General features: G+C 38.1%; 1 protein-coding gene across 2 annotated transcripts; it reads right to left on the bottom strand.

Moving 5' to 3' along the window:
- Window positions 1-341: 341 nt before the first annotated feature.
- LOC104600226 (dnaJ protein ERDJ2) lies at window positions 342-24781 on the bottom strand. 2 transcript variants are annotated; one of them, XM_088895508.1, is made up of 12 exons: window positions 24081-24773; window positions 19503-19729; window positions 15662-15887; window positions 15457-15552; window positions 13627-13747; window positions 13347-13453; window positions 13006-13223; window positions 5923-6100; window positions 5704-5823; window positions 4894-4980; window positions 4287-4397; window positions 342-1342 (listed from the first exon to the last, which is right to left on the bottom strand). In XM_088895508.1, exons 3-12 carry the CDS (start codon window positions 15845-15847, stop codon window positions 506-508), a joined length of 2061 nt encoding a protein of 686 aa, XP_088751634.1. In that variant the 5' UTR covers window positions 15848-15887; window positions 19503-19729; window positions 24081-24773; the 3' UTR covers window positions 342-505. The 2 variants fall into 2 exon arrangements, with proteins under 2 accessions (XP_088751634.1, XP_010261378.1); XM_010263076.3 differs by lacking the exon at window positions 19503-19729 and having other exon boundaries at window positions 24081-24781.
- Between the last annotated feature and the right edge of the window lie 1190 nt (window positions 24782-25971).

Genomic DNA, 25971 nt, shown 5'->3' with positions numbered 1-25971 from the left:
CAAAGTCTTTCGCTTTAACCACTTGTGTATAAAAGAAAAGACTTTAACATGAACCCTCATTCGTAGTATGAATGCTCTCTCTCTCTCTCTCTCTCTCTCTCTCTCGTGGTCTCCCATGATCCCATCTGTGAGCCTAGATGGATCCCAAACACCCAGAGACGCAGGAAGAGGAACGTCCCATGTCATGTCCCATCCCGGTGCCATTTTCCAAAATTTTAACATGTAATCATATCAAATAAATATCATAATTATTCTTCACCCATCAAAAGAGAAAGGACAAGGCATTTCCTTTCTGGAGTTTCGATATGTAAATCATGAGATATAATTCCGGGCAATTTGGATTTGGGGGATCCAAGATTATGTGCTTAACTTGAAATTAAAGGCCAATCAGGAATATCAATACCCTACGGGTGCATAATATCCTATCTTATTCATGTAAGCTTGTTAAGGTTGAAGCTAAGTCCTTTACTCAGATTTTAAGTAGGAAAAACAAAGTTATCAGTTTTCACTCTTCATCTGTGCCTGAGCCTTCAGAACTCGAGCCGCTTCCTTCCCCATGTGCAACACCATTGCTCAAAGCACCAGTCTTCTTTGTATCTTGTCCATCCTCATCATCTTCACTATACTCACTCTCATAATCGTCGTAGCCATCTTCTTCATCATCCTCTTCCATCTCCAGTCCATCCTCCACAGTAGGTCCCTCTTCTGTCGTGAGACCACCCCTTGTCCCAGCTCGGCTTCGTTTCAAAACTTTTAACTTCAAATTTGTCTTCTTGTCACAACCAATCCATGAGTCACACAAGCAGTAGGAAGTCAAATTGTAATTTCCCTCCGCAGGGGCCTGGAATTTACCCATCACCAATCTCGACCCATTCCTCACTTTCTCAACTGCTTCACTAACTGCAGCGTTTATCTCCTTCACGCTAGCCCCTGATCCCTCCTTTGCTTCTTGAATGGCCTTTGATGCTGCTGTAATAGCTGTGGCTTCATCCATGAAACTAACCTTCTGGGACATCCATACTTCATTTGAGCCAGAGTCTGCAAGAAGCAACCAGTAGTTCTCTTCTTTGTGAAATGGGAAGTAAGGAGCATGGGGAAGTGCACCGACAAGGCCATTATTGCGCTTGAGTGTGACCCAAGCATGCATGGTAACAATATCGCCTTCTTGTATGCCCTCTTCGCCTTCTGTTTCACATGTAATTTCAATTGTTATGTAAGGCATCATTTCAAGGACTACTTCCACATCTTGTGCTTCAGCAGCAGAAAACCCGGCAGCTTGAGTCAGCAGGTCAGCACGTTCCTGTGGACTCATATCCCTTAGCTCTTGAAATGTACGCACTTTCTGCAAATGCCAAAAAAAATGAAGAAATCAAATACATGTTTAGTGGGGAAACAATAATGAGGTAAAAGAAAGCCGAGACTCTGAACTGACCTGCAGGCCATGGATGTCAAATAAACTCTTTTCTAATGACAGTCTGTGGTTTAAGCAGTTGGGATTTGTATTGGGGAAAGTGGCTAAACTGAATGAATTATTGCTTTGTTTTTTAGTGGATAAAATAACTAAACAATAGAACATTTGAGGTTTATAGTAATCAACCTAATTTCAGCTTCAGCCATTAAGAAGCTCACAACCTCAATAATATATTCACTAAAAACAAAGCAATAAGTCAGTCAATTCAGCATTTCAGCTATTAATGGTTTAGCCAAAACCCAAAGTTTTTTTGGTACAGCTTAGGCAGGGCCACAGGGATAGATGTTCACTAATTTGTTTTCTGATAACACTTTGTGGTCTAAGTTAAGCAGTTGGAATTTGAATTAGCCAAAACCCCAAGTTCGGTCAGTAAACTAGATAACGCTGGTTTATAAAACAAGTACTACCATTCTAGAAGTAGTGCACCTTTTTGCATCACAGACTGCAGGTTTCAATGCCCAGCCATCCCCTTCTTGGTCAATCACATTTTCCCCTAATTCAGTGCTTTAGAAGCATATATTTGTACAAATACAGATGAGAGAACAAAGTGGCACAAGACAAAACACATGCACAGATGGCTACCAGTTTTCTCCCCTAATATCAGGTATGATTTGAATTCCGGTAACTCCATAAAATTTTGGGAACCAACCTGGGTGGGGAGTGCCCCTCTAAAGGATCAGTTTCCTTCTTTGTATGCTCTTTCTGATTTGAAAAATGAGCCAATCTCGTCCTTCACCACCCCGTCCTCTTCCACTTCTGGGATTAGGTGGAACTTGGGTCTAAGAAGGGATTTGGGGGACTCAGACTTTGACAATATTTTGAGCCTTATTGCACTTCTTCATAACGTTGTCTTAGACCCCACTAGGGCGGATTCTAGAATTTGGACACCTAACCCCAACGGCATCTTTTCTTGTGCTTCTTTCTTCAAAGTCTTAAGTCAGTCCACCAGTCCTACCTTCCCCCCTTTTCCTATTGATGAGGTTTGGTGCAGAGCAATACCTCCTAGGGTTGGTAGTTTTTGTTGGGAAGCCTATCTGTAAAGAATCAACACTGGTGATCTACTCCAAAAGAAGAGACCCAATATTTGTTTGTCACCTTAGTGGTGTGTTCTTTGTAAAGCGGATGGGGAGACTGGTTTTCACCTACTGGTGCCTTGCCATTTTGCGAGGTCAATTTGGGAATGGGCTTTGTCCCTATTTGGATGTAGCCGGAATCCTCCATCAGACTTGCAGGGCCTTTTTTCCCCTTCTTTTTTCAGGTGGCGGATAAAAAGGGGAAGGACAATGTGGAGAGGACTAAGGGCTGCAGTATGTTGGACACTTTGGGAAGAAAGAAACTCTAGGATATTTAGAAGCTCAGAGAGGTGCAACAGATCTGAGGGCTATCATTCATATTAGGGCGGTACAGTGGCTGAAATCTTTAGAGCTTTTCACAGATTACACTTTGGATGACATGCTGAGGAAGTGGGGTGAAATTGCAAGTTGCACACAGACCAAGACAGTAATGAGTGTGGCTTGGACCCCTCTACCTGGTGGATTCGTGAAACTAAACTTTGATGGGTGTAGCAGGGGAAATCCGGGACAATCGGGGATTGGGGGTGTTTTTAGGGATGAAAATGGGGACATTTCTGCCATGTTCTCAGGCCCAATTGGAGTGGGTGACTCCCTTAGAGCTGAGATCTTTGCAGTTATGGAAGGAGTCCCGAAAGCTAAGGAGTTGAACATTAGGAAACTCTTAATTGAAGGGGATTCAGAGGTGGTGATAGGGTGACTGATTAAAGATCACAATGGCTTATGGAAGTACAATAATGAGAGGAGGAAATTCAAGTGGCTGGTGCGGGAGATGAAAGTTAAGATACGTTGGGTTAAAAGATCAGCTAATTCCCTAGCTGACGGTTTAGCTAAACAAGAGGCAGAAAGGGATTCACTGTTTTGGGCTAAGCTGTAACTATAGTGTGTTTTGTTTCTTTTTTTCCTTTTCTTGAGGTTCTTTGTTGCTCTTGGAAGATAAGCGTGTTTGTCTTCCTATTGTAAATCTTCTATTGATGAGTTAATGAAAGTGTTATTGATCAAAAAAAAAAAAAAAAAACACATGCACAGATGTGCTAATGTACTCTTCTCTACTTTTTCTGCTTACCTGCCAACAAGGAGTTCCTCTTTCGTTCTCTATTGTTCAACATTTGTCCAACTACCAGGTTGGACATGCATCTTACACAACTCCAATACTTACAATGCAAAAACACGAGTCTTTGGTTACTAAAAATATATGTTTATATCTACTTCTCACTTTTCTTCTGCCATAAAGAGCCTTACCCGAACGCCCCAGCTATCATGGACCTTGGGAGGGTTGGATTGGATATCAATCTAACCATTGGTGTTTTCTTTTATTTTGCCCTTTGTGGCCGCTCACAAACTCGAACCCACATTTTCATGCTTGTCAGCCCAAGATTTTACCATTAAATTAAGTAATAGCCCCTTATTCTTTATATGGTTAATTCTCGGCTTTTAAAATATGTAATAGTAACTAAAGAACCAAGATACTTGGGTTACCTAAATAATATACCAACATGGATTCCATGCCAGAAACCATGTAATTTTAAATTGATAAATACAAAACCAATGGGGATCTAAAGAATCCCATCTTTCCATCCTAAAAATTTCCCTATTGAAGTTTTTTCTCAAGGCATAGCAATCCATATTTTTTAGCTCCTCTCCCCACGATACTGCAGGGAAAAGATGACTTGATGATTGATGCAGCAGATTTTCTTCCTGAAAGGCAATAATGATACCTAAAGTTATATAAATGTACAAAATACCTTGCGGGCTATCTTTTTGACAACAGCCTCATTAAAATGTGGTAGCTGCAGAAATGGTGCAATGCCTTCAGCAGATGCTCCAGCTGCTTTTCTTGCACTGAGAGGGACAGCCTGCACCAGATATGTTAAGTAAGCAAAAGATGGAAATGGAATAAGCAGTTACTAACTAGAAGTTATATTATTTTCTTGATGAAAACACATGTAATACTTTCTCGAGAAAATAGGATGGATGAGCTTTGAACAACACAAAATTTTTGCTTAATGTGATAAGAATTCGGGAAAGAATTAAGCTACTCAATAATATGAATGCTACAAACAATGATCAGTGAATTCATGTAAACATGCAACAATTTTTTGATAAATAACAGTTACACCATACTGCTCACAAAAGCAGGCAGTATGCCAAAAGGTACAAAACATGCAACAATGATCCTGATTTATGCTTATGGCAGCAGTTTGTCAATGATCCAAGCAGCTCCAGAGGTAACCAATGATTACAAGAACCAAAGTTCCACATTTTTGTAAACTAGATGTAGCATATGCTAGAAGTGATTAAAGACAACAAAAGGCAAAAAAATAAATAAATACTCTTTCCAAAATGTATTACCTGGATGATACTTTGAGAAAGCTCGACGATACCAATTGCTGGCCTCAGCCATCCGTATCTCTGAGGAATGCGTGGCATAATTGCCATCTGTAAAATATATAAAAAAAAGGCAATAGTTGTCAGAAGTTCTTGTATGGAGATAGATAGAATGCTAAGACCAAAAATTTTCAATATTATTTGTGACACTTAAAGCATGAAAAGCATACATGAAAAAGATGTAATAACAAATGCAGCTGGACCATATTAATCATGCCAACCATTAGCTTGCTAATACATTCCTGATACTCGTAACATTTAAATTATGAAATATCTCAAGTTCTCAACATTTATAGTTCCTCAACAACAATGAAGAAGAACAAAGTAAAGAAAGGGGAAATGGATGGAAATATGAACAGAATTCACATGATCTGGTTTCAGCTGGATTTTAAATTGGAACCATTCCCTTTCCAAAAAATATTTTCCTATTTCAATCTCTCCCTTGACCATGCTGTCAATTTTCTCCTTTTAGTCATAATACCACATGCTTAAACCATCCAATCTACGTTCAAGAAAGACAACGAGTGCTACTGTTTTATAAGTTAGGTTTCCCAGCAAATTGAGCATGAATACCACAGGATTATTGATTACCTGCAGATTTACTCTGGTTAAATCGTTAAAGGGCTTGTTGGACCAAAACCTTCCAACAAGGAAAACGTTGGCACTTGGCAGAAAATATAACAAACCTAAACGGGTGTTGAAGTTTCATAATTCCTTAAAACTACATATAAGAATCTGGTTAAGGAGTGAATATGTAGGGAATATTGACATGACCTTCATTAGTTCTTCAAGAAGGGGAGGTGCAAGTTCGAGCACACGTCTGAAATCACTTTGCAAAGCTGAAGATAAAGCCACTGATTCCCGGGTTAATTGAGCCTGAATCAACAACTCTGTCTGAAAAGGCCAAAGGCATTCATGTAAGAATGCGGACCAACAAATCAAGAAAAAAAAATTAGGTCAATAACACAGATGAAAGATGCTATGACATACTACCTTCACAAGGGAAGGATGCTGCTTCCAGAACTTTGCTTGCTCTTGCTTAATATTCTTAAGATCTAGGTTCAACTCACTTCGAACTAACATGAACAGTTTCTGAAGGGGTTCAGTATCACTCCTACGAACTGGAATTTCCATGTATTCAGCAGCCTTGATAAAGACATCCATAACCTTGCTGTAAAATTTATGATGCAATTAGTATAAACAAAGAGACGGATTTTTAGGTAAATAATGAGTAACAAATTTTAATAAAGTCAGGTAAAAATGACTTATTAGATAAATCATTGCATGGACACAGACATGAAAATCAGAACCAACCTGAATTCAGGAGTCTGACTTGACAAGACAAGAAAAAAACAAGGACTTGCAGACACATCTATAAGCAAGTATAGACTATTAAAATACTCCATAAGTTGTTGAATTTTAACATTTTAAACCTATAAAAAAAATTAGAAGATTATCTTTCTTACTTCATAACATTTTCTGGGAAAAATAGCATTCAGTGTGTACAATTTTTTATGAATCATTCAGTGTGTACGTTTAAGTATTACATTTATGTCAAATAAGCAATGAGAGAGAAAAAAGTCACATAGAAGTGTCACCAAAGAATCCACGAGTATTAGAAACCAATGCATATCTGACGTACATTTCATTAATTTTGAAGTCCATGCAATTTAAACACACTTAGCAATGTAAGTAGTAATAAAGCTGACTCCATGTTGGTAGTGGGTTGGAATGTGAACAATAGTGAGAGTCCTTGGGTATTCAAAGGGGTAATAAGGGAAATCAAGAGGCCGGCAAGAGAAGTTGAGGTCAGCAAATGCACCGGAAGATTCCTTATTTTGGGCCAACTTGTACTTATAAAACATATGAGGGGTTGACTTGGACTGAGAGCCGTGGACTACTACTTAAATTTCTAATTTAACACCTACTGAAGGCCCCAGCCCAAAAAATAAAAGAAAAAGACACAAACAAACACATAAACACAAAGACACATACAAAACCCTTCTCCCACTTGCCCACACATATAAATAGGGCAATGCCATCATCAGTGTTTTCGAAGTTCAAGGCAAGGAACATGCCATTTTGCAGCAAGGTGTGAATTTTTGATAAAACAATTACAAAATAAAGAATCAATAATACATAAAAAAGCAAACCTGAGTTTAAAAGAAATTAAATGTCTTGGAAAGCCCTACTATCTTAACTTAAAATACATAAGCATAACATGGTAAACATATTCAAGTAAAAACGTATAAGGAAAAGCAAACATATGTGGATTGTAACAAGATGCTTCAAGCACTCAACAATTCAAGCATGTAAAACTTTCAATCTGTTTATTTATCTCTTAGTTGCATTACTTCAAGTAACTAGCACGATGTCAAACATCTTTCATACTTAATCCTAGTGGATTGACCTTCTACTTCCGAAAAAGTCCCTTAAGGCAAGCCCAAACAAGTCCATGTAGGGGTTTGGGGCAATGCTCCCAACCCAAATTTTTGGCCTGTATATATAAAGTGGTTGATTTTGTGATTCTAGTAGTAATTCATTCTATTTTCATATTAATAGTCATATTTTTGTTGCTTCTTTAGTGGAAATTTTGCTATTTCAGATCCTATTCACAAGAACTAAAATTCAGGTATTTGAAAATGTCTTTATTTTTCTTTATTTCAAAAGTTCTTTTTCTTTATCAACTTTTTCTTTTATCAATAACATCAGCTTCATTAAATTAAAAGAAAAGTGGGAATATGGATACAAGAGGGGAGATAAAATATCTTAGCTCCCCAATAACAGAATACAAAGAGAATACAAAGAGAAAAAATTAAAAACTAGCCCAAAATACAGTCTCCCTATTCACTCCTTGCTTGGCCAACCCATTCGCAAACGAGTTGGCACTCCTCTTCACCCAGCTGTACTGTATCTCAATGTCCCTACACAGCCATAAGAACTGTTTCTTTTCATTGTTAAAGTTCCACAAACCACTGTCCTCTTTCCACTTCTAGAAGTGGAAGCAATCTCTTTCCAATTTCCTAGCAAGTCATCCACAGGAAAGTCTGGAAACAACTCCAAAGATTTTAGCCAATGGACAGCCCTTAAAAGGATTAGGTCTAATAGTTCTTCCAAGGTTCTTTCCTTGTCTAAAAAATACGTGTGTTTCTTTCTTCCCACAATGACCAGCATACCGCTTCCCTAATACTCCTCCACATAGTCTTCCCTCGCTTCTTAGGCCAACTGAAAAAATGAGAGAACAAACCTTAGACACTCTCCGGAGGATACCAAGAACACCCAAAGCGGGAGAAAATCCACTCCCGTACAGTTTTAGCAACCTTACAAGAGACCATGAGGTGGTAGCCGGATTCCCCATCAGCTTTACAAAGAGCACATCTATTAGGAAGTAGACAATAGTTGGGTCTCTTTCTCTGAAGTAAGTCAAAAGTGTTGATTCTTTCCAGGAAAATTTCCCAACAAAAAAAGCCAACCCGAGGACGAATAGGCCTACTCCAAATTTCTTTAACCAGAAAGGACAAACCAAAGGGGACAGGAGGTTAAGTTAAAGTTTCAAAGAATGATGCACAAGAAAAAGTACCAGAGCTAGAAGGGGTCCAAAATCTAGTGACTTCCTTAGCAGGATTTAGGAAGACATTCTCAAGGGAAGCTAGAAAAGTTACCAAGTTGTCCATGTTTGTATCCCTAATTGCCCTACGCAGGCCTAGGTTCCAACCATAGCCAGAAGTGGAGTTCGAAGGAACCAAGAAAGAAGATATGGGTTCATTTTTCAAATCTGATAGAGCATACAATGAAGGAAACTGGTCCTTCAGAGGAGAATCCCCGACCCAAAGTTGTTCCCAAAATTATATTCGGTTACCAGAGTTTAGACCATACCTGATCCAAGGGGAGAAAACTGGAAGCAGATTGTGAATGGATTTCCAAGGAGAAGCAACTGAGGCCCTTGCCAAGATTCCAAGATCCTAGCCATTGTCTTCCAGCCCATGTATGCTAGCCACAATCTTAGTCCGCAATTTATCCATTTCTAATGAAAACCTCCATAAACATTTCCCCAACAAAGCCATATTCTTTTTCTTGAAATTACCAAGATTCCAAGATCCTAGCCATTGTCTTCCAGCCCATGTATGCTAGCCACGATCTTAGTCCGCAATTTATCCATTTCTAATGAAAACCTCCATAACCATTTCCCCAGCAAAGCCATATTCCTTTTCTTGAAATTACCAATCCCAAGACCTCCTAGTTTTCTACACCTAGTGACCACCTCCCAACTCACCCTATGGGCACTCTTCTCCTCTCCAGTCTCCCACAAAAAATTCCTTATTAATTTTTCCAAAAGATTGGAAACCTTTGAAGGGATCTTAAACACTGACAGATAGTACACAGGTAGGTTAACTATGGTAGACCTAATGAAAGTGACTCTCTCACCTAAAGAAAGATAATTTCTCTTCCAGGCCGCCAGCCTCTTGTCAAACCTCTCCATAACCGGAATCCAAAAGCTTACACTCTTAGGATTATCTCCTAAAGGGAGGCCCAAGTATGTCAGGGGCCAGTCCGAAATTGCACAACCTAGCTCACTTGCAAATTCCCTTAGGTCCCTTTCATCCACATTCACTCCCGCCACACAACTCTAATCGAAGTCCACCTTGAGGTTAGATATCTGCTCAAAGAGTTGCATTGTCACCTTTAGATTCTGTATCCAATTAAAGTTCCCTCCTTCACAGAACAGGATAGTGTCATCTGCAAACTATAGATGTGTTAAAGGAACCTCCTCTCTTCCTACTCTTCACCCCCTTATAAGATTCCTCGAGTTTGCTCTAAGGATCAATCTCCCAAGCACATCAGTAATCAGGGTGAAAAGAAAAGGGGAAAGAGGATCTCCTAGTCTTAGACCTCTCAACGCAAGGAAGAAGTCAACCACAATTCCGTTCACCAGGATAGAATAATGACAAGTCCTGACACAGCCCCAAATCCACTTACACCACATGTCTCCAAAACCAAAACTCCTCAAAACCTCCACCAAGAAAGACCAATCAACAAAGTCATAAGCCTTCTCCAAATCCAATTTGCAAACCACTCCCTTCTTCTTTGACTTCCTAAAACTCTCATTTGCAATGAGAATCTGATCGGTGATCCATCTTCCCTCCACAAAAGAACCTTGGTTGGGTGTAATAATAGAGGGAAGCACCTTCTTTATCCTAAGAGACAACACCTTTGCAATGATTTTGTACAAGATAGTCACCAGACTGATAGGTCTAAAATCCTTTGGTTGTGATGCCTTTTTATTCTTTGGGACCAAAGCAATGAAAGTTGAGTTCAAACCTGGATTTATTATTCCCCTTCTATGGAACTCCTCAAAAACTGACCTAAGATCATTCTCTAAAATATCCCAGCAGTCCTAGTAGAAGGCCATTGTGAAGCCATCTGGACCTAGAGCTTTTGTCATATCCATTGAGAATATTGCTTCCTTTATCTCCTCCATATCAAAACTTTTTTTCTAACCACTCTCTCTTCTCTGCACTTAGAGTCGATCAATCCAATCCCTCCAACCACACTCTCCCATTCATAGGTCTTCGAAAAATAGATTTGAATTAGCTTACTGGAGCCTCTGTAATTTCTGTTGAGTGGGACAACACTGCTCCTTCAACTTCCAAATTAGATATGAAATTCTTCTTTCTCTTCCTATTTGCCATTGAATGGGAAAACCTTGTGTTTTTGTCTCCTTCCTTTAGCCACTTACACATGGATTTTTGCCTCCACCTGATTTCCTCCTTAACCAAGATGTCCTCCATCTGCCTCCTCAAAACCCATCTCAACTTCCTTTCTTCCTCTCCAAAGGAGCCTCTCTCTTCCTTCATGTCCAACTCCTCAATCTGCTCCACCAAAACTTGTTTTCTCTCTTCTATTCTTCCAAATTCCAGCCTATTCCACTCCTTTAATTGTAATTTTAAGTATTGGAGTTTCTTGTGGAACCTCATTCCCTCCCAATCAACTACTAGATTAGCTTGCTCCCATCACTATCCGATCTTCTCGATGAAACCCAGATGAGTCAACCACGTGTTTTCAAACCTGAAAGGGGTAGGACCAACTCCTCTCATTTCCTCCTTAACCAACACTATAGGCCAGTGGTCTGAAGCAAGTCTTGGGAGAGCCCTAGAAGTAAGATTACCCCAATGTTCCTCCCAATCTGTTGAGAACAAAAATTTGTCCAACTTAGAGCAAATTGGCCTAGATTAAAGGTTGGACCAAGTGAAAATGTCTTTGTTTTATTTTAAAAGCTAATAGACCATTACTAGTGTATAAGCAGCAAACGGTAATTTAGAAGTTGATAAACCATTACAAAGGTCTAAAACACATAAAATCTATAAATAAAACAACAACAAAATAGCCATAATTTAAAGAAAGGCATGTGCCTAGGAGCACACTCTTTGAAAGGGCTTGTGCCCAAGTCAGTTGCATGAATCCTGTTTCACCATTCAATTCTATTCAATACCATATCTATTGTTAGTTGTGAGCCTTTAAATCGTATCTTACTACTTCAATCAATGTCCGTTTTGCTCTAACCATAGATCTTCTAGCTCCTTCAACTTGTAAGGGATATTTAGATCATTTCTTACTCGTGTTCAAGATGGTCTTCTCTACATGTGACCAAACCATCTTAGTCTTGCTCCCCACCCCCCTGTTAATTGAATAATTAATTCATTAATCAAAAGATGGATCTGTTACAAGTATCCCAGAGAGAGGTGAGAGGTGCAGCCTCACTCTAAATAGAAAGTTACATCCAACCAAATAGAAATTAGACTATACATCAAAGCAGCCCAAAGTATTCAAATAACAGAAGTATTGGCGTACAATGGAAAGCTGTACAGCCAAAAGTATTTGAGTATCCTCGAAAAAGTTAACAGCTTTAAGGAAGAAGAAAAACCATTCTCCTTGAAGTGAGCGGTAATTGATAACACTGCCTTAGAGCCTCATTAATGCCATTAATCGCTCTTACCATGAGGCTATTTTTCTGCTCAAAAACCCAATAACTCCTTTCCAGCCATGCAAACCATAAAACAGCCAACAGAATAGTCAACCAGAACAGGATGCCTTTTCCTGCCAATTCCAATCACTTTTCATCCCTGTAACAAAGCCTGAACAGAGTCAGGCATGCATTGGTAAGAGATGGCCTTGATCCAAGTCATGTAAGTGAAACTGCAATGGAGAAAGAGGTAGTTGGAAGATTCCTCCTCTCTCCTGCACAAGGGAAAGAAGATCTGGTAGATACCCCTTTCTTGCTAGCATCTGCTTAGTACAACATCTCTCCCAAACTACCAGCCAATTAAAAAACTTGATCATTGAGGGTGCAGCAGACCTCCAGATTGTTTTGTTAGGAAAAAAGAAAACCACAACCATATCCAACCCCTTCTAGCAAGATTTAACAGAAAACAGACCAGATTTAGATTTTAGACCATTTCCAGCATCTGGAATCTGGAACTTGGGGGTTAACTGCATGAGATTGAAGCATGAACAAAAGATGTGAAACTAAATGCAGCTCCCAATCATTGAAGTTCCTTCTGAAATCATGGGACCAAACAACATTAGCACCTATTGGAGGTACTCCTAGGTTCTCCTTCAAATAGTACTCTTGAATTATTGGAGGTACTCCTAGGTTCCTTCAAATAGTGCTCTAGAATTGGGAAAAAGATAGAAAATCTCACTAGTGGCATTGTTTTATTGGTGATACTTCAAGACAACTGAATGACCTTTTAGTTGTGAAAAATACAACATCTCACTAATTACTGTTTTCTCAGTGACGCTTCCAGACAATTAAATACTCCTAGTCCCTCATTTTATCAGTGATGCTTCCAAACAACTAGATGACCTTTTCAATTGTTGGATGTATCTAGAGAAGTTGTGATGCATCTCAATTATGAAAAAGTAGCGTTACAAACAGCACTGCCATCCTATGATCAAAACAACTATACATATGTAAAAAAATAGTAATTGTTGAATCTCAATTGGTGTGAGAAAAGATGCATATCACAGTATGATTTATAATGATCAAGATCCCGAAAAATAAAGATAGATGGATACCTGGGGGCCAAGGAAGGTTTCATGAAATAATAGTAAGTAGACAGTGTTTGATGCATGACATAGTTTCCAGTATATTTCGACGACCTTGAGAGATATATAACAGCCATTATCAAGGGCAAAAGAATACACACTCCAACAATCCCAAGTAAAAGTATTCCACCAGATGCCCCATCAATATTTAACAGGAACTGAGGGAGAGCTATACCCATTTGCATCCCCTGCATCCACAACAAATTAGGAAATTCACTTTTGAATGTAGTTGTTCTGTCTTTCTATGCTTAAGAATAATGGGAAGATGAAAGAGAGCTTCTAGATAAACAAGAGAAGTATATAATTATTACCTGCCTGCCATCCGGATGGCCATACTTTTCAAAATTTTCACGAGATACAGGATCTGTTAGAGCCTGGTAAGCCTTTGATATGAACTCCACAAAGTATTTGTGAGCCTCTGCAAAATAAATATTTAGCTATTGGTAATTGAGATTCATCACCGAAAGGCATCATATATCCTGAACTGAAGGTAAGAAGCAACAAATAGACTTTTCACAATTAATAAGTTACAGTTATCCAAAAAAGACAGAAACAACAAAAAGAGACTAAGAAACATTGAATGCCTTAAACCTGGATCTGGATTTTTATCAGGATGGTATTGAATAGAGAGCCTCCTGTAGGCCTTCTTTATTTCTGAATCAGAAGCTCCAGGTTCCAATCCAAGAATACTAAATGGCTCAAATACTTGGATCTGTAACAAAGTAGAATAACATATTGCAAATGAGAGGCAGCATCTGAACATTCTCAGTATTGACATTAGAAAGGGCTTGAAAAATTAGAATCAATGAACTTATGTTCCACAGAAAAATGCCTTAAAATAAATGGTTAGAAACTTTGATGCAAAAGATTCAGGCATAGTGTCAAACAACTAATACAGAAACCTGCAGATATGCACCAAAATAATCTCTGGATGACCACTTAAATATAATATATATGTGAATGGCATGTCTCAGTATTTAAACTAAAAAGCATCTGACATTACCAAGTCTCTTCAGTTCACAAAAAATGAAAGGAAAATAGAAAACATGTTAATGTTACATTGTAACAAAGGCAACATTTTAGACCACTTTTTTGTAGGTATATGAAGTTAGTTCAGAAAACATTAACTATTTTAATAGCATATACTTTTGCATAGGTGTATCCGTGAGTTGCCGAATCAGACTCTTGGACATGTATTAGATTCCAACTCCTATGTATGTTTTCATACAACACTGCCTACTACATTAAGTCCACAACATGTCTTCATATAATGGGTCTGTTGGGTCCAATCTTTGAGGACCAATGGTAGTTGGAGTTTTATTGGGTCTAACCCATTTTGACCTACCAAGGACATAAAATGGTTAACTATGAATAAAAGCCAATATATGTTATGAGTCATGCATAGTACTTTGACTTGCCCCCTCGGCCCCTCCCAGGAATTTAAACTCAGTACCTTAGCTTGTTATCCTTCACCTCACCCACTCCATTATACCCCCCCCCTTCTTCAACATATCTCAAATATTCCCCTCTCTGCAGTTTGAGAAGCACTGCATGGCAGCACTTTCCTCCTCAAGCAAACTCGTGTAGGATTGAAACAGAGAAAAATTGAACCCTTTCCCATGGATGTAACACTAACCGTTCTAAACAAGTCAATTCAATTCCATGACCACTTTGCTATTTGCTCTGGTCAAAAAAAAAAAAAGAAATTTCTTTTGCAATGGATCTAATTTTCCTGCGACCAAATCTGATGTTGCTGCTGAAAGTACAAACTCCAAAGCAATGGAGTCCAATTGAAATCATGAATAAACCCTTGGTATTAGCAGATTAGTTATTAATAGGCTTAATTGGTAAAGTGCTACTACCAAAAGGGTTAGTTCTATACTAGTTGCCTACAAACCATATAGGGTCTGGGTTGGTATTGGGCTTTTTTGCGGTTGGTTAGAGACAGGCCTACCCAGATCGAGACCCCATTCAGTCCACCGACAGCCCTGATTGATTCAGTACCACATCAGCCACAAAGCCCATCACTGCCCACCAAAAAGCAAATAAATAAACAATAAAAGAAGGATAGAAGTAATGCTATCTCAATATAAGCAATCAATAACAAATTAGCAGCCTCTCTAGATTTCAATCATGGATAGAAAATGGCCATTACCCAATGTTGATCCCAGTCAACTGAGGTCTTGGGAGGGGTGACTAAATATGGGCCTAACATTTAGTATTTTTTGCACAAAGTGATCGCTCTTGGACTTGAAAGGGGGAGTACAAGTTCAGAAAACTCTTTTTGATTTCCGACAGGAACACATGGCAATAGCTGCAAACTCTTGGTGTTACTTTTTTTCTGGGATCAGTAACTCTTGATGTTTTATTGTCCAAGTAAACAAAGATATTGAATAAGAATGAATGATGGCAAAAAAATACCTCACGGCTTATATGTTTAATGTAATAAACCAGGAATGCCATGATGATCCAGAGAAGAACAAGTGTCAAGTTACTACAAGTTGAGAAGTTTGATATCTGCAGAGATAAACATAAAAGTTGAAAAAATGGATAGAAACATACAAAATCGTTGACTTCCCAATTTAAACTTAAACAAAGTGTGTTACTTGGAAAGAAATGAACTTACCCGCTTAAATATGGATTTGCGGTACTTTCCCGAATGTGTACATACGGAACATGAACAATGTATGCTCTTTGTCTTTTTAGAGGCAGCACGGCATAACTTGAGTATTGTGTAAGGCACTAAAGGCAGTGCCATTATGGTCAAAATGAAGATTGGGAATAGTGCATTGTTTTCTTCTGATGTAGCCATTAGGATCTTTTACCTAGAACAATGTAGTTACTTCCAATACCTGCAGAAAATATTCTATTTAAACAGCCAGACACCTCTAACATCAAGACTTTTTGCATTCTATATCATAACAGATTAGATGTAGGCATGATTGAATATGAGCAGTCGTGCTTATGAGCAATTATAAGCACATATCATGTTACATATTTCAATTTTTAGTGTAAAGTAAATACCATTTCCAGCTGTCTTTGCTATATCCAGGTAACACAGCTCATATTTAAGTTTTTTTTTATTTTGTATTAGATGTTAGCTGTAACCTTTCATTAAAAATATAGCAAAAAAATATTAACTACAGAACCCCTTGAAACAAAAATTAAAAAGAAAAAGGAACAAAGCTGTCACAATACAAAAATGCCTTTCCCATTCCTGATTCAACTGCCATCTAGATTAGATTGACAATAACGACAAAAGGTGTCCTTGAAAATAAGGTAGTGGGCTAAGTTCCACAAGCCTTTGCCCCATGTCATTGCATTAGCAACATTATTGAGTTTCCATGAAGTAACCACATCCCAATTCAAAAATGTTCAAGTATTGATACACGTCAATGTGCAGTTGTACACAATTAGGGATGAAGAAATATATCACATATTAATAAATAATTTATCACCATGGAAGCCCTAATTGTCAACTAAAAAGAAAAACTGGACATAATGACCTTGTGTTAGTATGTGATAATGTGAGTGGAAAAAATAGGAAAAATAAAATGAGGAAAAAGTGTATTTGAAAGAGCCAAAGGTAGCATGAATTGAGGATATAATAAATGAAAGCAAACTGAAATGATTTTACCCATGTAAAGCAAAGGCCAGTAAATGCAACATTTGGAAGGTGATTTTTTTTTATAATTTAAATATGATTTTATTAACAAGATATGAGAACTATTACAGGCATCCCAAGGAGAGGCATAAGGTGCGACCTCTCCTTAAAAGAAATTACAGTTTAAACAAGTTGTAAATCCCACCTGCGATAATCTGAAATAAAAGAAAAAAAAACAGGAGAAGAAGAAGATGGAAGAGAGAGAAGTGATGGAGAAAGCAGATGGAAGAAAGCGAAGGAGAAGAGAGAGTAGTTCAATCCTCTCTTCAGCCCCCAACAATATCTTTTATTCTTTGATTGTAACAATGAGGACAATTACATGGTTACCCTTAGTAGGGCGGACAGCACTAAAGACAACAATAAAAAGAAAAAACAGGCCCATAACTAAGGCCCACTGCTAACAAACATAAGTCATAAACACGACTTAATGAGAATAAGGAAACTAAGGCTCATTTGGCACACCATCACATAACTTAAGAAAAATAAGGAAGCTAAGGCCCACTCGGCCCATCATCTCTACAAAACAGTAGAGAACATATTACAAAGCAGCCCAGTACCAAACCACTGAGTCCAGTGCAAGCTAATATTCATGTTTGGCAAGACAATCAGCCAAGGCATCCACCGACCTCCCCATTCAGTGTAAGCTAATATTCATGTTTCTCGTTAACAAATTAGCTTTCTTTAAGAGATCCCTGTAGCACCAAACCACTGAGTAAATATACCAGCCACCCCACAACAACTTAAAAGTCTCCTTCAATTATTAGATCTTCCACACTAAACTGATTTGCAATTTGAATACCATGTAGGGCCACTAATAGTTCAGCCCTATTAGAGCCCCAAAAACCCACTGCGCCAGAGAAGAGAGGTAAGATGTTGCAGTCCTTATCTCTCAAGACGCCTCCTATTCCAGAGGGTCCTGGGTTACCCTGACTGCTCCCATCAAAATTCAACTTTACACTTCCTTCAGGAGGAGGAACCCATTCTGCATTGAACCTATCTTTCCTAGAAGAACTAACTGCCACAGCTGACCAACTCCTCCAATGGTCAATTGGAAGGAGTTATTTGATGCAATTTGGCATTTCTAGTCTAGGGAAAAAAATTATAAAGGGAAGGACAAGAAAAACCTGAGTTCAGGTGGAAAAAGGGTTTCTTGGAATTATTCCTTAACAGAAGGAATACATGTAGAAGTAGATGGTGATGATGGTGGTATATCCTAACAACCAAAACATATTTCTATGACCAGACATGAGAAGAAAATGGAAATGAATGAAAAGAAGGTGCATAAGGAAAAGGATAACTACGAATGTATAATGGTGGATGTATTCATAAAGAACTATGAAGCACATGAACCAGATAAAAAAATTATTAACAAATTAACTAATGTTCTGGAAGAATTTCTGTCAAATGAAACTAAAGAAGTCCTCAATATTGCAACAATATGATGACTTCAACATAGTATTTAAAACAACCATTGGTTGATAAAATTCATGTAATATTAGACAGAGAAATACCAAACAATCACCACAAACAAAAAAGCAATTCCAATAATAAAACATCAAAACATTTACGGAAGCCAGTAAATATTCCATCAAAAGGGCAGAATGGCAGGTTTCTAGCATCAGCCTGATGTCCTCTCTTTTTCTTAAACACGGTAGGAATCCATAACCAGAGAGGTACTCTAAGATTGTTTTCAAGCATTTTATTTAACATTTAGTGTTCGTGTATATACAATGACATAATATATAAATATGCCTCATTAGGAGATTAACATCAACAAATTCTTTGGCAACTAGTTTGGATCTACACATGAATACCATCTTATTTCCACTATTCCCTTATATATAGGACCACACTTTTGTAAACTCGCAAGTCGTGATTAATCATATCACTAACCAATACCCCAATCAGCATTCAACCCCCCTCTCACCCTCTTAGAGCTTTCTAACTCTACTAGAGCATAAAAGTGGTCTTCCTTGCAAATAACAAAGCTTTTTAAGCCAGAATTCCTTACCCAATCACCAATTGCACCTATTATTAGGTTGCCTTAAATGTGTTCAGTTCTTTCTTTTTCCTGGTCTTTCCACTCATCCATCTAAGCATCTTCTCAAGTTCTCATCGATAACAATCATTACATGTAGTGCAGAATCAAGTGCCCAACATTAGTCTCGAGACTAAGTCTTGGGCCATTACATGCGTCGCTTGCCTTCTATTATCTCATGGGCATCGGTCACCTAGCTGAACTACGCACAGTATACTCCAAGGTGGCTTGATCTATTGTCAAACTACACAATCCAATGTATTCACCACGGTTCCAGTTATGTACATAACACTTTCCTCTCCCTGTTCTAAAGTGCACAGTATAAACGATAAAAGCATTGAAATCAAAAACCCACTAGCCAAAGAAAAGAAAATTCCCAGGTCCAATTGTTCTAACACGAAGATCAAAACAATAGGAAATACTTAAATCCGAATTCTACATATCCAAGGATCCATATAAAAAGCAGAACATATCCAAGATTCATGAAAAAAAAACGAAATCAATACTAAAGCAAACAAAACTAAAAAAAATAAAAATAACAAAATACATTAAAAAACCCAGGAAAAAAGCACTTCCAAGTTCTAACAATGTATGCCAAAATCCAAAGGAAGATACTTAAAAAAATTATTGAATCATCTATGATCCATATTATTCAGTTAAGTAAAAGAGTCTCAAATTGCAATTCTGAGACCTAAATTTCAAGTTAAAAGCCATCATCTTTCAATTTATAATCTTCAAATATAGATAAAAAAATAAAAAACTTACCTTGAATATGTTGGATTCGATTCTGACCAGTCCAATTCATTTGCAGCACTAATAAGATATGTTGGATCTTATTTTTATTTTCTATGGGTCACATGTTTTCTATCCTGAGAACAAAACTGCTTTTTTGTTGGCACTTCTGAATTTTCAAATGGTTGAAGTCGTCATTTTGAGAAGGTAGAGCTGTGAGAAGTAGAGAAACGCACAAACGCCACTGTTTGGGTCTTGACCTGGCATTCCCATCTTTCACATGGAATTTGAGAGAGATTGAAAATGAAAGCAAAAAGTAGAGGAAAGCAATCCACCACTGGTAGATTAAACATTGTGTAAACAGAAGAAAGCAAAAGACAGAGGAGCACTGATCAACCAAGCAAAAAACAAAAGAAAGCAAATCTTAATAGATTGAAGATGGGTAAACGAACCTAATGGGGAATTAGAGGAAGATATATACATTAGGCAACCTAAAGGTTTTATGCCAGGACAAGAGAACAAAGTTTGTAAACTGATTAAGTCTTTGTATTGCTTAAAACAAGCTCCCAAACAATGGCATGAAAAGTTTGATAATGTGTTAATAACAAATAGATATAATAGAAATGATTCTGAGATACGTCTATAGCAAGTTTGTAGATGATAAAAGAGTCATGATCTACCTATATGTTGATGATATACTAATAATGGGTACAAGTCTAGAAGAAGTAAAAGAAACAAAACAATTTTTAATGTCCAATTTTGACACTAAAGACATGGGTGAGGCTGATGTACTCATGGGGATTAAAATCCATAAACAACAAGGAAACTTTATTCTCTCCCAATCACACTATGTGGAAACTATACTTAGGAAGTTTGGACACTATGTCTATAAACCAATTAAGACACAACTTGACTGTAGTATCCAGTTAAGAAAACATGTAGGATAACCTGTTTCACAAAACGAATATGCAATTATAATTGGATTTATGTCATACTTAATGAACTACACAAGATCGGATATAGCAATAGCAGTTGGAAAACTAAGTCAACATACTCATAATCCCGAGAATGAACATTGGGAAGCTCTAATAAGATTATTAAAATATTTAAAGGTTAGTAGGGAACCATAAACTTTGGTTTGTATTATTCAAATATTCCTTCTATTTTAGAAAGTTTTATTGATGCAAATTGGATTTCAGATTCAAAAGATAGTACTTCCACTAGTGGGTATATCTTTACCTTAGGAGGTGGAGAAGTTTCTTCAAAATCAATAAAACAGTCCTATAACACAAGTTCGACAATGGAAGTCAAACTCATTGCATTAGAATTGGCAGGGTCCGAGGCAAAGTGTCTAAGGAACTTAATGGTAGATATACCAGTTTGGCCACAACCGGTTCCATCTATATCTCTCCATTGTGATAGTCAAGCAACAATAGCTAGAGCCAACAATAAAATGTATAACAGTAAAATAAGTCACATCCACCTAAGGAACAACTTGGTAAGATAATACCTCAACGAAGGAACAATTGCGCTAAATTAATTATGAGGCATTGATAGGAATGGAGTTGAAGCCCATAACATAAATAATTAGTGATGGATACCCAACCTATGTGAAAGGAAATCCCTGGAATCAGGTTGAATGGGTAAAAACAAATCACTAGATGACTTGAGAAAGCACTATCAAATCGTGCCCCATTATAGATGCCGAAGTAAGATAGTGCTCATTGCAAAATGAGGAGGGTGAGTGTAAGACTCTTAATTGATTAAGAACGGTGTGTGTAGTGCACACTAAATAACCGACCTAAGTGAGTGTGAAGTGTGGCTACTTCTATGAGAGCTCTAAGGGCTGACTTTGTAAAACACTCATGATTCCAAGAGGGGAACAAGGCCGAAATGTTTCAAAATAAAAAGAACCACTAAGGAAATGTGAGTTGAGTTGGTTGGCAAATGAGATAGTTACATCAAAGGGGAAAAGTTGAAGGAGTTTGACTCTACCCGTACTCTGTAACATAATTTGTCATACCCGAGTGCTGATTGAAGTCCAAAAGACATCGTCATGAATACTTCTCTCACCATGATGCTCATGTGTCCGATCTTCTTGTAATTTTGAATTTTGTGGAGGATTGTTGGAGGGACATTCAAAATTTCACGAATCTCCTCTCTCACTCCTTTGTTTGGTTTTGTTTTCTCTCTTTCCCTCAATCCCTCTTAGTGCATGTAGGAAACTCTTGTCCCACATTGCTTGGGAAAAGAATTGGCGTTGAGTATATTACTAGGATTGCTCTCCCTATGGGTAGGGACCATAGGAGAGAAATATATATCTCTACATGCATGTAGCGAGGAGGGGGGGTTAAAGGTGCTTTTCATACATGCATGCGGCAAGCCGAGGAGTGGGAATGAGCGAAGGCGCGAGTGCGTGTGTGTGTGTATACGTGCCTACACCGAACTGTTTTACCTTTGACCGGTTTAACCCATTTCGACTTTTAAATTTCAAAGTTTGTTTGAAACGTTTTCTTGCTTCTTCTACCTTTCAGTTTGTGTCTCTTTGAACAGATGCCTTGGGCAGTGTTCTGGAAGAGACACTTCTCTTTTAATGGAAGTGGTGGTCGACCCAGTTTTACACACCAACAAATCCATAGTTTTCTGTCTATTTCTTTCCTAAGCATTATCTTTTGTGGTTCACAGAGATCTAGTAAACGAGTGCACATCTACTAATGGCTTATGTGTTGTTTTATCTGGGTAATCGATTTGCAATCACCCGACTACCATAGGGGTCAAATGCAGTTTTAAGAAGAGTGACCAAGTAGCACAACTCAGCCCTCCCTTCCACTGCAAATCTCAGTTTCATCTTCACAATTCTACAACACTGTCGAAGTTTGGTTCAAAAAGCGTTCACCGATAAGTACCATTCAGCCTTATTTACATTATTATTCTAACAATCAATGTAATAGGGATTTAACGGAGTTGCTATCTTAACGGCATGGCTTAAAGTATCGATATAATACACCCTGTATCGGGCGTATCGTATCGTATCGTATCTTTTGGAAAAAGATGCGGTCCGAAATGCCTGTTTCTAGGTGTTTCGGGCCCCAACTTTTTTTAATAATAAAAAACATGTTTTAAGATTCCCAAAAAAACAAAATTTGAAAAAAAAGTAAAAAATAAAAGGTGTTTCGGCCGTTTCTAAGTACCGATACGATGCCGATATGCATATCGTATTGATACTTTGAACCTTGCTTAACGGTGGTCCAACTAGTTGAACCAGCCTCTAAAAGACAAAACAAAGAAAAGATTTTCCTCGTCATTCAAACTAGCCTCCAACTGTCTCTCATCCAAACCTAGCATATGGTGACCAGACCATAGGCAACAACAACAACCGACAACCGGCATTGGGAATCAACCAGCAACCAACAATGAGACTTTCTACCCACCTCCCTCTCTATCTCTAAAGTAATAATTTCGCCATTCCCATATTGTCCGCACCTAATTTTTGCTCGATCCCTTAACCATACATCTTTGTACTGTACTCTTAGACCCCAAAACTTGGAAACACAACTAGATCAAATCCAGGTAAGACTTGGATGGAAAAGGGAAGGGGTCAGGCACCCCTCTCCCGAGTCCAATAGGTGAGGGCCACATGGGATTCCAAACAAGCATGAGCATAAACAAAAATTTATTTAATTAACTACAAGCATATTTTCTTTGTAGATATTAACTAAAAACATACTAATAATCAATAAAGCAAAACAAATTAAGAACAAGCCACCACAAGATAATCAAACCTATTTCTGTTTTATTTTCTTTTTTTTTTGGTTTCTATTATTATTTATTCTCATTTGTTATTTGTTGTTATATACTTTTTTATCTTTTTATTTGCATTTTTTATTTTTTTTATTCTTCCTCTTTTTTTCTGATTTTTTTTACAACTGAGTTCTCACTGACTGACGGAAAATATTACACCCATGGTATTCTCCGGCCCTGGTTAACACAACAAAATTGGAATCGCCCCTGCAATCTCAAGATTTTCTACGAAAGACAATTTTACTTCTAAACAGCTGATTTGACATAGTAATGAAATAGCTCTTTTAAACAGATCCAGGCGCAGTAGCCATGATAGGCAGCCAACAACTAAGCAATCAATCATCAAAACAAAAGAGAGAGAGCAAGAAGACTCGAGGCACGATAGCATTACTGAAATAAAAAAATTAAAAAAAAAAAAAAACAGAAAGACATAATAACCTATGAGACGAAGAAATATGGCAACCCAGTTCACCGTTAACAACATAACAGAAATAAACCCAACGCCTCCCACTATTACCCATATGAATTTGATTCAAAGAATCATGTTCAACTAATCAAAAAAACAACGATGAAACAAACCTAACCAATCAAAAGGCAATGAAACAAAAAAACAACGATGAAACAAACCTAACCAATCAAAAGGCAATCAAACACGACAAACCAGTTATATTTGTCATCGGTCAAGAAATAACAGAGAACGATTTCATTGTCGCCTCTGAAACCGACAGTATTCAGTATTCTACCACAGAATAAAAGTAATAATAAAATAATAACAAAGAAAAACAAGTGAAAGGTGAGAACGAAGCATGCCTAAATCACGTTGTCGCCTGAAATCGTTCGATGGAGCACAGATACCGGGCTCGTGATGTTGTTGATCTATTTCTCCGAACCTCGGGCTGTAAATAGAGATTGCTTTCTTGGGAAGAGCTCGATAGATCCAGGAACGAATATGACAGGGTATCTGGGATTGGCTGAGTGCGAGATGCGCTCCTGAGTTCCTTTCTTCTATCGACAATGGCGATTGGTAGCTTCAACCGAAAACTGGAAGATGTTCAACGATCTAGGCGCGGGTTTCACTTGAAACTGACGAGGATGGATCAGTCATCGTTCCTGTTCAACGCCGCCACTCACCACTGTTGCCGGTTTGAACCCGCCGCTGCAACGGGGATGATGAACAGGGAAAGGGAAAGAGTGAAGACTAAGGAGAAGAAGAAGAAGAAGAAGAAAAAGAAGAAAGAGAGAGGGTGTAAGAGAAAAAGAGAGATGAGAAATTGGAGGTGGAGATCGGAATGGATTCACCGCCGCCGCTGGTTCTATGTCGTGAGGAAGTTGATGAACAGTGGATTTCGGGGGTTCTGAAGAAGAAAAACAATAAGAATAATGAGATTTAGAGGGAGGCCGGAGATGGGGTCGGAGAAGGTTGCCGCCGCTGATGCCCGGAGATGAAGGGAGGGGTCGTCGCTGCTCCGCCTCTCTTTCGAACGAAGACGAAGCTGAATCCCCCTAAATTGAAAACTTAGGTCTGCTTTTATCACGGGGCGAGGGGTAGTTTTTTAAGTTTTGGGAATGCAAGGGGTATTCTGATAATTGTAAGAAAATGGGTCAAATCGTGTCTATAGGGGTCAACCCGGGTCTTCTGGTTCAATGGTGAGGACTTTGAGCCAAAAAATAAAGGATTGAGATGGGTTTGACCACATACTCGGTTTGTGCATTGCAGGCCAGTGAAATTGGTTGAAATGGAATCTTTATAGATAAAAGAGTAAATGAGGGTATTTTTGGCTAAAATTTTACAATTGAGGGTTTTCGGACATTCCGAGTTGATTGGTGGGGTTGGATTTGCCCAAATGGACCCAGATTGGGCATGTATGGGTTTTTTTAGGTTAATTTGGAGACTCAAAACAAAATCTTTGTATGATCGAAAGGAAAACAATGTTTGTTCTGGATGAAATTTCACAAGATAGGGTTTTTTGGTAGTCTGCGATGATTAGTAGGGTTAGATTGGGATAAATGGGTCCAGATATAATGGATTTGGAATCCGATCAGTCTAGAGCCTTAAAATGGAATCTAGGAGCGATGAAGGGGTAAACAAAGGTGTTTTGGGCATAAATTTTATAGGTGGGTGTTTAGAAGTGTCAAGGATATGATGGTGATGTATGATTCGTCTTGGGGGGTCAAGATCGTAAGAATTTGGGTTGAAATTTTAATGAAAGGGCAAATGGGGGAATCTAGGGTTAAAATTTTATGGGCAAGTGTTTTGGTGCACTCGGAGTTTAATGGTGTGGTTTGATTGGTTTGGATGTGTCAAGATCAAAGGACATTGGGTTCCGAGTGTTTAGGCTAATGAGAGGGGATGAAAAGGAATATTCGCTTGATGAATGTTTAAATGGAAGAATTTTAAGTTCAAATTCATGGGAAGGCGTTTTGAGAGGTCTTGGTCTGACGGTTGTGTTTGATATGATGGTCGAGGTGTAAGTGAGGGTCGATCGAGCTATTAGATAGGTATTAAGCAAGTTTAACGGTGAAACTCATGTTTTTTGGGTGTTTCGAAAATATTATATGAGTTTGGTTAGGGATTTGGGATGAATTGTGGTTTGGGTAGAAAATTGAGCAAAAATCAGGTACTGACAACTGCCCCTCTTTGTTGTAAGGTAAGAAACTATAAAACAACAAAGACCAAAAGAAGCACACAGATATTTTTACG

Source organism: Nelumbo nucifera, chromosome 1 (assembly GCF_055504915.1).
Source record: "Nelumbo nucifera cultivar China Antique chromosome 1, China Antique-T2T, whole genome shotgun sequence".
In the NCBI taxonomy this organism is placed as follows: Eukaryota; Viridiplantae; Streptophyta; class Magnoliopsida; order Proteales; family Nelumbonaceae; genus Nelumbo; species Nelumbo nucifera.
The sequence above is the reverse complement of the archived record's forward strand: the minus strand, read 5'-3'. Positions and strand labels throughout refer to the sequence as shown.